The 15,300-nt window shown below is 37.4% G+C and overlaps 1 protein-coding gene across 1 annotated transcript; it reads right to left on the minus strand.

Moving 5' to 3' along the window:
- Positions 1 to 7,526: 7,526 nt before the first annotated feature.
- On the minus strand, positions 7,527 to 11,026 carry LOC122435593 (E3 ubiquitin-protein ligase RLIM-like). The gene is made up of 2 exons (XM_043459763.1): positions 10,783 to 11,026; positions 7,527 to 9,118 (listed from the first exon to the last, which is right to left on the minus strand). Exons 1-2 carry the CDS (start codon positions 11,024 to 11,026, stop codon positions 7,527 to 7,529), a joined length of 1,836 nt encoding a protein of 611 aa, XP_043315698.1.
- Between the last annotated feature and the right edge of the window lie 4,274 nt (positions 11,027 to 15,300).

Consider the following 15,300-nt stretch of genomic DNA (forward strand, 5'->3'; position numbering starts at 1 on the left):
TTTCTCAGCACCACTTCTTAAAGAGGTTGTCTTTTTTCCATTGAATATCCTTGCCTCCTTTGTCAAAGATGAGGTGTCCATAGGTTCATGGATTTATCTCTGTGCTTTCTATTCTGTTGCATAGACCTATATTTCTGTCTTTGTGCCAGTACCATACTGTCTTGAAGACTGTCACTTTGTAGTAGAGTCTGAAGTCAGGCAGGTTGATTCCTCCAGTTTCATTCTTCTTTCTCAAGATTGCTTTGGCTATTCAGGGTTTTTTGTATTTCCATACAAATTGTGAGATTATTTGTTCTAGTTATGTGAAAAATACTGTTGGTAACTTGATAGGGATTTTGTTGAATCTATAGATTGCTTTGGGTAATATAGTTATTTTGACAATATTGATTCTTCCCATCCATGAGCACGGTATATTTCTCCATCTATTTGTGTCCTCTCTGATTTCTTTCATCAGTGTTTTATAGTTTTCTATATATAGGTCTTTCATTTCTTTAGGTAGATATACTCCTAAGTATTTTATTCTGTTTTTTGCAATGGTGAATGTTATTGTTTCCTTAATTTCTTTTTCTGTTTTCTCATTGTTAATGTACTGGAATGCAAGGGATTTCTGTGTGTTAATTTTATATCCTGCAACATTACTGTATTCATTGCTTAGCTCCAGTAGTTTCCTGGTAAAATCTTTAGGGTTTTCTATGTAGAGGATCATGTCGTCTGCAAACAGTGAGAGTTTTACTTATTTTCCTGTCCACATTCCTTTTAGAGACCATAGCAAAAGTCAACAAAGCTAAAAGTGGGTTTTTTGAAAAGGTAAATAAAATTGACAAACCGTTAGCCAGACTCATCAAGAAACAAAGGGAGAAGAACCAAATTAACAAAATTAGAAATGAAAATGGAGAGATCATAACAGACAACTCTAAAATATGAAGGATCATAAGAGACTACTATCACCAACTATACGCCAATAAAATGGACAACTTGGATGAAATGGACAAATTCTTAGAAAAGTATAACTTTTCAAAACTTAACCAGGAAGAAATAGAAGATCTTAACAGACCCATGACAAGCACGGAAATCGAAACTGTAATCAGAAATCTTCCAGCAAACAAAAGCGAAGGACCAGATGGCTTCACAGCTGAATTCTACCAAAAATTTAGAGAAGACCTAACACCTATCTTACTCAAACTCTTCCAGAAAATTGCAGAAGAAGGCGAACTTCCAAACCCATTCTATGATGCCACCATCACCCTAATACCAAAATCAGACAAAGATGCCACAAAAAAAGAAAACTACAGGCCAATATCACTGATGAACGTAGATGCAAAAATCCTTAACAAAATTCTAGCAAACAGAATCCAACAACTTATGTAAAAGAGCATACATCATGATCAGGTGGTCTTTATCCCTGGAATGCAACGGTTCTTTAATATCCACAAATCAGTCAATGTAATACACCACATTAACAAATTGAAAGATAAAAATCACATGATTATCTCAAATAGATGCAGAAAAAGCCTTTGACAAAATTCAACATCCATTTATGATAAAAACTCTGCAGAAAGCAGGCATAGAAGGAACATAACTGAACATAATAAAAGGTATATATGACAAACCCACAACAAACATTATCCTCAATGGTGAAAAACTGAAAGCATTTCCCTTAAAGTCAGGAACAAGGCAAGGGTGCCCACTCTCACCACTACTATTCAACATAGTTTTGGAAGTGTTGGCCACAGCAATCAGAGCAGAAAAAGAAATATTTCATTGTTTTTATTGCTGAGGAATATTCCATTGTATATGTGTGTGTATGTATATAAGCCATAACTTCTTTATCCATTCATTGGTTAGTGGACACTAGGTTGCTTCCATGTCTTGGCAATTGTATATAGTGCTGCAGTGAACATGGGGGTGCATGTATCTTTTCAAATTATGGTTTTCTCCTAGTGCTGTCTTGATACTGACATACACTCCAGCCCACCTACCTTATCTGTATTTCCATACATTCTGAGTGAGTCAGTCTTATTTTTTTTGGTTTTTAATAAATCCGGATGCTTCCTAGTTAATAATTATCTCCATGTGCACATCTGAACCATTTGCATGGTTTCTTTGTAATGTATTATTAGAGAAGCTTAGAGTAACTTCATAACAACATAGAAAGTAACTGTCTACAAACTCTGTTTTAACTGTAAACTGTCTCTCTACCACTCCCAATACTTATAGTCTGAAAGGTCATCAGAAATGAGCTTGTCTTTGGGGAGTACAAGAGTAGAAAACAGAGAAATGAAGGAAATCATGAAATGACTTCAGTTGAGGATGATGGAGTGGGTAAATGCCCTTTGCTTGGAAAAAAGATAAATTTCTTACTAGAGGAGAAATCTCTTAAAATATTCATCTGTGCCAGTGATTAACTCTATTGCAAATTTAGTTGCATTAGGCAGAGACTGCAAGAAACAACTAGTGTATATGCCTTGGTATAGTAAAAAAAATGTTAACAGAAAGAATATTTCATTTATCTAGTTATTGAATAGCCTGAAGATAGAGCAGTTGAATACTATTTGTAATTTGTGTGTGTGTGTGTGTATGTGTCTGTGAGCAAAGCTGTGTTTGACACATCCATTTTTTTCTGACTTAAAAACAGTATTTTAATAGATAATTGTGGTTTGAAGAACTGATTGATGTCTGACAGAAAGTTCTCCTCCTATTGATTACATGTGAAAATACCTAGGAGGGGTTGGGACTGACAGTAACCATGAGAAGACTTCAAAACTCAAACGAGAATCTAGTTGACAGCAGGATGTTCAGTACAGAAAATAGTTTCAGCGCTGACACTTTATTCTCAGGTTCAGTATCTATCCATCTATATACCAAATATTTGTGCAAAAGACAGCATAGTGTGGAGGGATGGAAGCTGAACTTGTAGTTGGGACATGGGGATTAGATTCCAGCTGAGTTCTTTCTACTGGTACTGTCTTGGAGATTTACATCTCTGAGAAAAACATTCTTTGTTTTTAAATGATCTCTAAGGATCTTTTGGGCTCTAAATTTCTATGATACTCTGATCCTGTCTTATCTTTTTAAGGATATTATGTGTTGGAAGATATCTAGATAGATCAATAGATGTATGTATGGGTCAGTGGAAAAATGACAATATATATACACACATACACACATATATATGCACAATATATACACACATAAATATATGCATATATATATGACTATATATGTGTGTGTGTAACACATACAGATTTTTCTGTGCATGGGTGTCTATATAAGGTGACATGGTTTCTTTCATAAACATGAAACTTTTTCATTTGCAAATATGAAAATAAATATTCACTTCAAATATGAAAATAAATCAATCTATTTAAGAGGTTATTTAAGAGGTAAGGCCTCTTCACAGCAAATGGGTCTTGAAAGAGATTTTGAGATTATGAAAGATGCATTAAAATGATCCACAAATATTCATATGCATGTGTTGTGAAAATACTACTTAGTGGATACAAATATAAAAGGTGAAAATAAAAGTATCATGAATATATCCATAAAGAATCCTAATATTGAAAATTTACTGGGCAGTGCTAAGTAAGTGACTATCAGGAATCAGATCTTGACAAAATAATGACTTTCACTTTTGATGGATAGAAAAGGGCTTCCGTGGTGGCTCAGATGGTAAAGAATCCACTTGCATTGCAAGAGACCTGGGTTCCATCCCTGGGTTGGGAAGATTCCCTGGAGGAGGGCATGGCAACCCACTCCAGTATTCTTGCCTGGAGAATCCCCATGGACAGAGGAGCCTGGCAGGCTACAGTCCATGGGGTCGCGAAGAGTCAGACATGACTGAGTGACTAAGCACAGTACATAAGTACTATTAGCAGAAACATTTTTCTATCAGTAACCTTCATAAAAATCAATTACATGTAAATGACAAACAGTGGAATCTACATTTTACTTCTTTAAACAACATATTTGGTGGCTCAGATGGTAAAAATCGCCCTGCATTGCTGGATGCCTGGGTTCAATCCCTGGGTCAGGAAGATCTCCTGGAGAAGGAAATGGCAACCCACTTTGGTATTCTTGCCTGGAAAATTCCATGTATGGAGGAGCCTGGCCGGCAACAGTCCATGGGGTTGCAAAGAGTCGGACATGACTGAGCAACTAACTTAACTTATTAACCAACATATTTAGGTTCATGGGACAGTAAAGACCACAGTCATCATTACTACAGAGCATTTTATTAAGTGTATATACTCACACAGTGAGTGGATAGATATTTAGTTCTGTATCCCAGACAGATTGAGTACATTTCTGTAGTATAGTTGGCTTTATTTGAGTGGAATAGGCCTGTCAGTGAGAGGTCATAAGTAATCAGCTATCTGTATATACTTGGAAATTTAGAAATAGCTGAGAGTTTATTTAGATGGGTTGTCTTTAAAGGGGCTTCCCTGGTGGCTCAGACAGTAAAGAATCTACCTGAAATGTGGGAGACACGGGTTCAATTCCTGGGAAGGGACGATCCCCTGGAGGAGGATATGGCAACCCACTCCAGTATTCTTGCCTGGAGAGTTCTATGGATGGAGTAGCCTAGCGGGCTTGCAGAGAGTCGGAGACATGACTGAACAATTAACACTTTCACTTTCAGTCTGAAACAGGTGAAACCAGAAGTGACCATGTAATCATCAAACTTTAAAGCTGGAAAAAGTCTCATTCTTTTTCAAATGAAAAAACATTAAGTGGGTCATTAAATGAGTTTTTAAAGTTTCATGGCAAGAGAGTGACGGGTATAGAATTTTAAACCCATGTTTCTGGTGCCATTGCCCTTTCCATCATACCATGTTTCTCCCCAACATTTCATGAATCAAAACACACACACACACACACACACACACACACACACACACACACACACTACTCACACATGTACATATAAAGACCCAGGGTTTACTCTTCAGTTTGCTTTCAAACATACGGAAACTTTAGGGATTCAATCTTTCAGGTAGTATTTCAGAGCAGATAAGCCAAACCCTGTTTCTCTCACTTGGTTTCAAGGATTGTGTAGTCTCTGAGTATAATTATTCATTCAGAATTTAACCTATTGGTCAACATTCAAATTTGTGATGGCCATGCTGTGGACTCCATTGTCTTGAGAGAAAAGCTTACATACTGAAGCATTTGGGTGGGTGAAAGGAACACAAGGAGAAGAAAATAGAGGAGGGGTATTTGTGAATTTGTAGTGAGTTGTTGCTTTTATACCTTTTTTTTTAGTTAATCTTTATTTTGTTGTGAGAAATGAATAGAAATAGAAGCTAAATAATGTCTCCTATTCACTTGGCAATTTCTTTTTATCCTCTTTTTATCAGGCAACATCTCTTCCAGGAATCCTCCCATACCCTCAAAAGATAATTCCATTGTTTCTCCTTTTATTTTCTGCAGGTTTCCTTTTGTATTTGTGGAATTCCTATTTGATGTGATGGTGGAAGAGCCCATTAGAGCCACTTCCTGTTACTAAGTTGAGAGGAAATGCTGGGTTTGGGTCACATTTCTTCTTGGTAGAGGTCATAAGGTGCCCCACCATGAAGTTGCTCAGTCATTCTAAGGGTCCCTAGCCAACTCACCTTCTTCTTTAGACCTTTCAGAGCTCATATTTGGTTGTCTTTTATTGTTTCCAGGATATATAGTTGGGTTTATAAAAGGGGAGCACGGAAAGAGGAGCATAAACCATCTTATATGGATTAGAAGTGCTCTCTGTGCCTTTTAAGTGGTCAACTGATAGGGACATGCTCACTCTGTATAATTTCCCAATCAACTGTGCTGTTTATCATAATCTAACAATGGGAACAATATTCCATCACATTTACAGGTCTCGTACTCAAGGGGAGGGGCTACTACAAGGATCATTAGGCATCATCTTAGAATTCTGTCAACCACAGAAGGTGTATGTGAATGTACTGAAGCATTAATTAAGCAATTATCATCCTTTGGAAGACTGGAACCTGTTAGGATAGTATGAAAACGAAGTACTGTTATAATTATTCTACTCACTGTAGATGAAGTACACCTGGTATCAGAAATGCTTAACAAAAATCAGAATATTCAACAAATTTCAGTATTAGTTAATGTCAGTTTCAGAGGTTTGACCTAAGTCTTCATGTATTGCCATGCAGATATCTTTGTGTGAAAAATCTGCTAGCTGAAAGGTGAATTTAAAAACTTCACCACCATTCCCCATTTATATTTTGTAGTTATGTGCAAATACTGTGGCCACCAGCAATTCACATAGAAAATAAAGGTCAATGATGTTTCTAACTTTAAATTTTTAGAGCAGGTTTATACTTAACACTACCTGCATTTGTACAGCTTGCAATTGTACAAAGTTACGACTGTTGCTTTAGGTTGTATTATGGTGTACTCTCACCTGTATCAGGATGGAAAATGTTAAGCAAAATTTTTTGCACTGGCCAATAGGGTCTTTTCCAATAGTCGGTTCTTCCCATCAGGTGGCCAAAGTATTGGAGCTTCAGCTTCAGCATCAGTCCTTCAGGTTAGATTTGGCTAATGTGAACTACTGACAAAAGATCAGAAGTCAGGAGGAAAGAAGGTAAGGGTATTCATTTCTGTGATGCACCCTCTCCAAAACTTTGGATTGGCAGTGGCTGCCATTTTCTCAGCTTATAGCTCTTGCTGGGTGGACTTCTACTACACCTCTTAAGACATTTGGGGTTGCAGGAACTACTATCTCTCTATGTCCCTTCAAACCTAGTGGTTCTAATACTGGCTTCTCAGTTGCTAGCCTCTGGGTATTCATCATCTCTTGGTTTCTGTTCACTATTTTCACATTTTAGGCACCTCATTAAATGATATTCCATCACTCTTTTAAAGTGTGCCATCAGCTTTTGGTTGGACTCTGATTCATACATTGGTAGTGGGGAATAGGAGAAACGTTAAGGTAGTGTTAGGAGGATGGGATAAACTGCTGGGGGGAGATAGGAAGAGAAGGGTTTCTAAGTTTTTTATGGTGTTCTATGAAAATGACATGTCTCCTTTATGTGAATGACTCTAATGCAGTCTTAAATTGCTTCTTAATTATTTAGTTGGGTTCCTGTTTGTTTGCATGCACAACCAGGATTGAACAGGGCCAAGAGATATCTGGGATTTATATGACTAGAAGATACTACTAGGATCTATCTGGATTGATTATATCATATTAGAACATTTCTGTCATGGCATCAGGAATATCCCAACCCAGTGCACATACTACATTTCTATTGAAATTCAGTGCACTGCTATGGTGTGTAACTCATTTTTATTGTCAGATAGAACAACACTGTTTGACTTTTTAATATTTCCTTTCGTTATCAAACATAAATTGGGAAAAGCCCAATAATTTCTTCAGGAACAAGTAATTCAGTTCTGATTGTTACATATAGATTCAGATTGTTATATTTAAACATAAATAACTCTAAAAGTGAACATGAGGCAGCTGACTGTTGTCCAAACTGTAACAATTTATATATCTGACAATTCAGATCTCACATGGAATTATCTACCTCAGAGGGATCCACTACTGGCCCACGACAAATCGGACAGGTTACGTGCTCAGCCAGCCAGTGATCAATGCAGTGATCATGAAATTCATGGGAGCAAGGTAGGATGCGTAGTGTGTTGCCTTCGGTGTACTCTGTGATACAAATGCTACAGGCTTTAAATTCTTCATTCTCTCCAAAAGATCTTAAAGCCAAGTTGTCAATCTGTGCTTTGGTAAGTCCTATAGTTTCGTATGGGTCATCTTCATTTAGCAGGAAAAACTGATCCAGACTAAGGGAGGACCCAGAGTCACTATCATCAAGTATTATTGGGGTCATTCGTCCACCTTCTTGCCTGGTCTCTGATAAGCCTGTTGATAAGCTTCTTTCTTCACTGCCTACAAAGATCAGAGAGCTAGTTTCTGAATCTTCATTATTTGAGCTAGAAATTAAGATAGGACTGGATGCAGAGCTGGAAATTGAATAGGGGCTTGAATCTGATATCACTATTAAACTTGAATCAGGATCATATCTAGCATTTGAAGCAGAACCAGGTCGACTATCACTACCACTGGGTCCATGTCTTTCATTTGGTGACTCTCCCCTTTCTATGTATTCACTTGGAGGTGAGACACTATGCTCTAAATTACTGTCACTGTCCATAAGATTACTTGAGTAACTAAATCCTGTCATTGTCGGCCATAATGTACTCTGAGTTGGAACAGATGTTGTATCACTTAAGCTAGTATTTAAATTTCTATGAACGGGATTTCCGATTGTATTGACATAAGCACTCTCATTGGCCTCGTCAGAATGTGAAAACACAGGCTTCAGTTCTTCTTGCTCACTTTCTGAAGTGATAGTGTTGTTTGGTGAGTCAGATGTTAACTGAGTTCTACTAACTCTGCTGTCTATCAGAGAACATGCTTGATAATGAACTCGTCCTACTTCAAGATTGAAGGGAGTGGTTAGATTTGTTTCCATCACTTCCCAAGATTCACTACTGCACGTTGTGTCTGAATAACATTCTTCATGAACAGCATTCCTAGTTGTAGAAGTTTCAATAAGATCCCTATTTTGCAACTCATGTCCAGGCATTTGCTGTCTCAAAGTTTCTTCATGCCCAGTTCTAGAAAATCTCTCATTCTCACTTATGAGAGGTTGCTTAAAAGTCTGAGATGGTATATCTTCATTAATTCTTTGAAAAATTTCCCACCGTGAATGTGGAGGTGACCAACTGTCAGTCCTTGCTCTGGTTCTGCGATAGACTGGGCTCCTACTTCTTAGTCTTCTCTGACTTCCAGTCTGTGGGACTTCCATTAATGTTTCTGTCATATCTTGTTCTGGTGTAGATGGTCTTGTAAATAGTGACTCAGATTGTGGACGTTCCACTTGCCTTTGGCTGTCTTCCATATCTTCTCTTCTGGGAAGTTTTGCAGATGCTACACATTCATTCTCTGGATTTGAGTTGTCATCATCAGGGTCAAGATTTCTTTCTAAGCCAAATCTGAGCTCATCACTGTTAGCACTAATTGGGCTCTCTTCTTTCCAAGACGGATTTTCTTTTTGTTCACTTGTCACATTTGCATCTCCTCTATCTGTTAATTAAAAAAAAAAGGGGGGGGGGAGAGGCCATAAAAGAACTACCAACATTGGAACCATCATAAAATAGCACTCTGAAACTTTGTTTAAAAAGCAAACAAAAATGAGAACTTAAGCACTCAGATGTTTCCAACTGATTTCATATTTACAGAGTTGATACTTTAAAAGCTTTATTATCTAGATTTATAAGTAAAGGCAGGGAAGTTTCAATTTCATCTGAGAAAGAGTACACTAATCCTAGATAAATTCAGAGGGTATCTGAAGGAAGTCTGTTTTTCAATATTTCGTCATATACACAGCCCTGTATACCACTGTGGGAGGCATGTCAAGAGACATTTTTTTTTCAGTCCACTGTCAAAACACCAAAGCAATTCTACAAGGTAAACACCAGTTAACATACAGTGCTAGTATTTTAATTCAATTGATATTATTGTCTAATTCTCATTAGTCTCCAACATCACTACTCCTAGGCTGTTATATGCTTTTGATAATGTCTAAGTTGTTTTACAATATAAGATTATTGCCCAAATATAAACAAAGGTTATAGGTTTAAAAGTATATGAATTTTGAATACTTCTTAATATTACCAAGGTTTTTAATTGGCATTAAGCTGAAAGTCAGATCAAATGAATAGACTGAACCTAGCATGGCACATATAAGACCATATTCAAGAACCAAAGTGATAGTATCCTCTTCATTAGATAGTAAAATCCTCTATTTCACACTGGGAGAGAAGGCACCAGATCTGAGGTTCCAGCAGGGTTTCTCAGCCTTAGAACTATTTACATTTTGGCACTGGGCAATTCTTATTTTGGGGAGCTACCCTGTGCATTGTGTCATATTTGGCAGCATCCCTGGCCTCTGCCCACTAGATCTAGTAACACCCATGCCTCCCTCTGTGACGACCGAAAATATCTCCAGCTATTGTCAAATGTCCCTTGGGGTGGGGGAGAGCAAAACAGTCCCCAGTTGAGAACTATTTGGTTAGAATATAAAATATTTCTTTTTGCTTTTTTTTTTTTTTTACACATGTATATGGATAGAGAGGGCTTCCCTCATAACTCATGGTAAAGTATCTGCCTGCAGTGCAGCAGACCCCCGTTCGACTAGGAAAGATCCACGCTGGAGAAGGGATAGGCTACCCACTCCCATATTCTTGGGCTTCCCTTGTGGCTCAGTTGCTAAAGAATCCACCTGGAAAGCAGGAGACCTGGGTTCCATCCCTGGGTTGGGAAGATCCCCTCCACTCCAGTATTCTGGCCTTGATTATTCTTGGACTGTAGGGTCCATGGGATTGCGAAGATTCTGGACCCGACTGAGTGAGTTTCACTTTCATCGATAGAGAAAATAATTCGGGACATAGGAGGAACGTTCCATTGAGGTACAAAAGCATTAAACAAACAAAAACCAATAGTCTACTTCATACTGCTTCCCAATTAAAACAATCCAAATGTGAATCAGGAAAAAACAAAACAAAACAAAACAAAACCCATCTCTGGCGTTCTCTCGGCAAATCAAGTAAATGTCAGTTCTTTTTTTATGAGAAGTTCCTTACCAAATAATTTATGCCACTTCTGTATATTTACTATTATGAAGTGATTATTTAATACTGCTAAGTTCCTTTTTCATCCCATCCTATTCCCTCCAAAGAGAAATATACCTGGATTTTCATCTGAGTTTTGTGGTGGGTTTTCTTTTATTAATTGAAGTCTCCTCAGCAACTCTTCTTCTGTACTTTCACCTAGCGGGCCGAGCAAATTGTTGTCCCTCATAAGTATGTAATCTTCTTCACTCAGATCACTTACGAATCTGTAGTAATCATCTTCTCGAGCCTTTCGGTCTATCTGACTTCTGCGTTGGACTGAAACTCTGTCTTCTTCATCGTCGGAATCTGAGCTTTCCATCTTGATGAACAAGTGGAAAATTACCTGAATTTCATGACATAGTGCTGAAACGCAACAACCACAGTCAAGTTCGCTTCAGCTTCTACTTCCGCCCGGGAGCGACCGGAACACGTTCAGTCAGATAACGGTCCGGCTTGGTTCCCCGCTGCTCCGCTACTCCGCTATGGCACCTCAGCTCTGTAGTCTCTGGTGAGGCAATAGTTGAGATCCGCCTCTATCTCTTAACTTGCTGAGGCCTTGCCTAGGCATCCATTGTCTTCCTTATGTAACTGAGTAGGGGCTGGTTTCAGGTTGGGTTTCGTTTCGATCAAAAGCAGCCAGTATTTCTGAGGGTTTATAATGTACCAAGCACCATCCTTAAACTCTTCCCCCGCACCCCCGCCCCCCACCCCGCCGCAGCCTGTTCTCAGGCTTTCAGAAGGCATTTTCATTCGCTACATTTTACATGACACCGGCTTCAAAATGCCACGCCCAAGTCAGGTTCCTTAAATGTAGCATTCCTCATTTCCAGGTGCCGCGGGACCGCTGCCTTTTCTCCTCATGAATTGCTCAGACCGTAGACTCTCACTAAGAAAGTAGTTCAGAGTTTTTGATAATTCACCAGGGTTTTAGTTGACTCTATTCAATGTGTCCTCTCCCTTTTAACTCTTAATGGCTGCATCTTGATTATAAGACCCCTCAATCCTGTTTCAAACAAACAGAAAACACAAAACTTGGGCAGGCTTTTCTGCTCATCCAGGGAATTTCTTCTCCACAAAAGGTTTCGGTTTCATTTTTGTCCTTGTGTCTCTTGCAAACGAAACTAGCCAGATTATCACAGGAACTTTAAAAAATGGATCCCTAATAGTTATTTTACCTACGGTATTGAGTACCAACTTTGCTGATTTTGTTCCATGTATCTTAGTGTAACCCGGATGGCTGTATTTATTGGTGAAAATAAACGAACGCTTATTTGTAATGCTACCTGAAGGAGACCTCTGCGAATTTCTGGACTCGTTAATACTATCAGTCCCACTTAACACTTGTTTGAGTTTTTCTTTCAAATTATTCATGTAAAGACAAGATTTGGCTACTGAATTTGAGATTATTTAATTTGTCTTATTTAATAATTAATCCATCCAACATAAACTGGGTCAGTTATTGTCCTAGCTCTACAGATATGTCAATTGTTGGAGCAGTTTGTACTCCCAAGTGAGTGGGAAACACCATCTACAAACTATCACAATACAGTATATTTTAGAATAGATTTATATATGTCTTATTGTGTAAGTACAGAGACTTGTGCAACACTTATTTAATGGGCATTTCACAGAGGTATTATGTTTAAATTCGAATCTTTAAATATACTTATCAGTTTCTATAGATGGAAAATGGCAGTTATGTGTTGATAGAGAAAGGCTCTGTCAGAAAAAGTAGACTTGAAAGACCTTGGCTTATTTGGGCATCTGTGGCCACAATTTTGGTGTAGGGGTGGAAATACAGAATTAATCTCAGAAAGGATAACTGACACAAGCTGTAAATAGAGTTTTGATTTTTCAAATGTGAGAAATAGGATACTGATTAAGATGTTTTGGTATATTTTGAGAACAAGTAGTGAATTTTAATTTTCTTGCTTAGTGTCCACCCGTAACAACTTGTGCTGATAGCATCCTGATTTTCGTGGTGGAAAAACTCATTCTACAGCATTAGTCCAGTTGGTTTAGGTTTAGCTGAATTCACTACCATGGCTAAAGGAAAGGATATATAATACAGCCATGTCCCATCAGCATGTCTCAAATTGGTAATGGTAATTGGTCAAAGCATGAGCATGTGAACAAAAGTATGTTTAAGAGCTAAATCTGAAATGTTAGCTAGATCTAGTGAAAATGAGAAATTCTTTTCCACTGAGGTTACTAAGCTGGTAAGATACAAACCTAAAGATGCTTGTGGCTATGTTATATACCGAGAATGAGAAAAATTGGCATAAATAGAGGAAAGCAAAGATGGAGAAAGAACAAGATATTTGAGAAAGAAAAAAATTGAGAAGTACCTGAAGCTATATTTGCCTTAGGACTTTTAGACCTTTAAAACAATGTATTTCATTTGTAAAACTATAAGCTTATGATTGGAAGGCTGATAATAGTTGTCATAGGAGAGTGATATGAGTGTTGATGATATAGTAGTAGTTGTTGTTAAGTCGTTCAGTCGTGTCCAACTCGTTGTGACCCCATGGCCTGCAGCATGCCAGGCTTCCCTGTCCTTGACCATTTACCAGAGCTTGCTCAAATTCATGTCCATAGAGCTGGTAATGTAGTTAGATGTCAAAAAGTAATTTGATAGAGGGGAGGTGGTCAGGCAATGAGTGAAATAGGTGTGGGAAATTAGTACAAACTTCCAGTTGTAAAATAAAGGAGTGAAAAGGATGAAATGTACAGTGTGGAGAATATAGGCAATAGCAATGTAATATTTTTGTAGGATGACAGATGATAACTAGGCTTGTGATCACTTTATAATATACAGAAATATCTAATCACTATGTTGTGCACCAGAGACAGTGTTGTAGTGTTGTAGGCCAAGTATACTTCAAAAGACAAACAAACAAACTCATAGAAAAAAAGATAAGATTTGTGGTTACCAGAGGTTGGTGGGGGGGGGGGTTGGATGAAGGTGGTCAAAAGGTGCATTCTTCTAGTTACAGGATAAATAATATAGGAATGTAATATACATTAATCATGTTGTATATGAAAGATGTTGAGTAAATCCTAAGAGTTCTCATCACAAGGAAAAAAAAACATTATTTCTCATTTATTTTGTCTCTATATGAGATGATAGATGTTTGCTAAATTTATCATGGTATCACTTCATGATGTATGTAAGTGTAGGAGAACAAAACTTGCCACCCCAAAATGTTTCTTTGGCATGAAGATTATCTCAAGCTGGAGAAAAAAAAAATTTAGGTCCAAAAGTCTCAGGAAGAAATTTTGACCTAGCTCATAACTGCCTAAAAATTTTAGATAAAAGGCCTATTCCCCAATAGAGTTATCACCAGAGATATCTATAAAGAATATGGCTAGTTGTGGTGGGGAAAACACAGCAAGGCCTAGAGATCTAAGACAGTTCTATGTCCTATTGTCTACATGGTCCATTTGCCAAACATTTCCTTTTCTGTTGTCATATGAATCACTTTGCTTTCCTTTGAAGTCTCAAACACTATCTATGACATCCTCTTTTGTCTTTAGTTAAAGATGGTATTTAAGTTGAAGGTTTCAGCCATATGTTTTTAAACTTTGATTTTTTTTTCCAGTTAATTTGTCTCATGACGTTTTACTTCTTAGACCAACTGGAAGAATCTAGATAGCTAAGGGAAAATTTCTTACTGCCCAGCATAATTCAAATCATTATGCTGTGTGCCTTTAACTTAGTCTTAAATATCAATGTCAATTATATCTCTAAAACCTGGTATAGAAAATAAATAACTTATAATTAAGTTGCCATGTAAAACTTATTTGCTTTTGTCCAGCCTATAAAATTAATATATTCATATAATATGAATTTAATTAGATTTAGTTTTTATGAAAAAAATAAGAAAAGAGAACATTTCTGTCATTCATTAGTTTAATAAGTATTTATTAGGCCATGAAATTGTGTAAAGTTGAAAGAAATGAGCAATCATTTTCATTTGATTATGTGTAAAATGTAGTTATGACATATCAATATAATGTTAATATTGTGGATAAATTTCTTGTATCTTTGTACCATGAGATCCTCTCAAAATGCCCTTACATGCATTTCATTTATTATACCGTGTATTTTGATACCTTGGCCCAGTAATCCTCATTTAATTCTTATATGAAGAGAAAATATGCTGAGGTGACGTATCAGTGAATGTTTGGTTTATATTAAGAAACAGAATGGCCCCGGTGGGAACTAAAATGTCTTTCACTGATACCTTAATAAAGAGTAAGATAATGTTATGTGACCAGTTAGCTCCCTCGTGGGATTTTAAGGATGCCTAAGTCAAGAGATATCTTGTGCAACAGGCAAATTTGGCCTTGGAGTACAAAATGAAGCAGGGGAAATGTTAACAGAGTTTTGCCAAGAGAACACACTGCTCATAGCAAACACCCTCTTCCAACAACACAAGTGATGACTCTACACATGGACATCACCAGATGTTCTATACCGAAATCAGATTGATCTTTGTAGCCAAATATGGAGAAGCTCTATACAGTCAGCAAAAGCAAACCAGAGCTGACTGTGGCTGAGATCATGAACTCATTGCAAAATTCAGACTT

The sequence above is a fragment of the Cervus canadensis genome, chromosome X (assembly GCF_019320065.1).
Source record: "Cervus canadensis isolate Bull #8, Minnesota chromosome X, ASM1932006v1, whole genome shotgun sequence".
Lineage (NCBI taxonomy): Eukaryota > Metazoa > Chordata > Mammalia > Artiodactyla > Cervidae > Cervus > Cervus canadensis.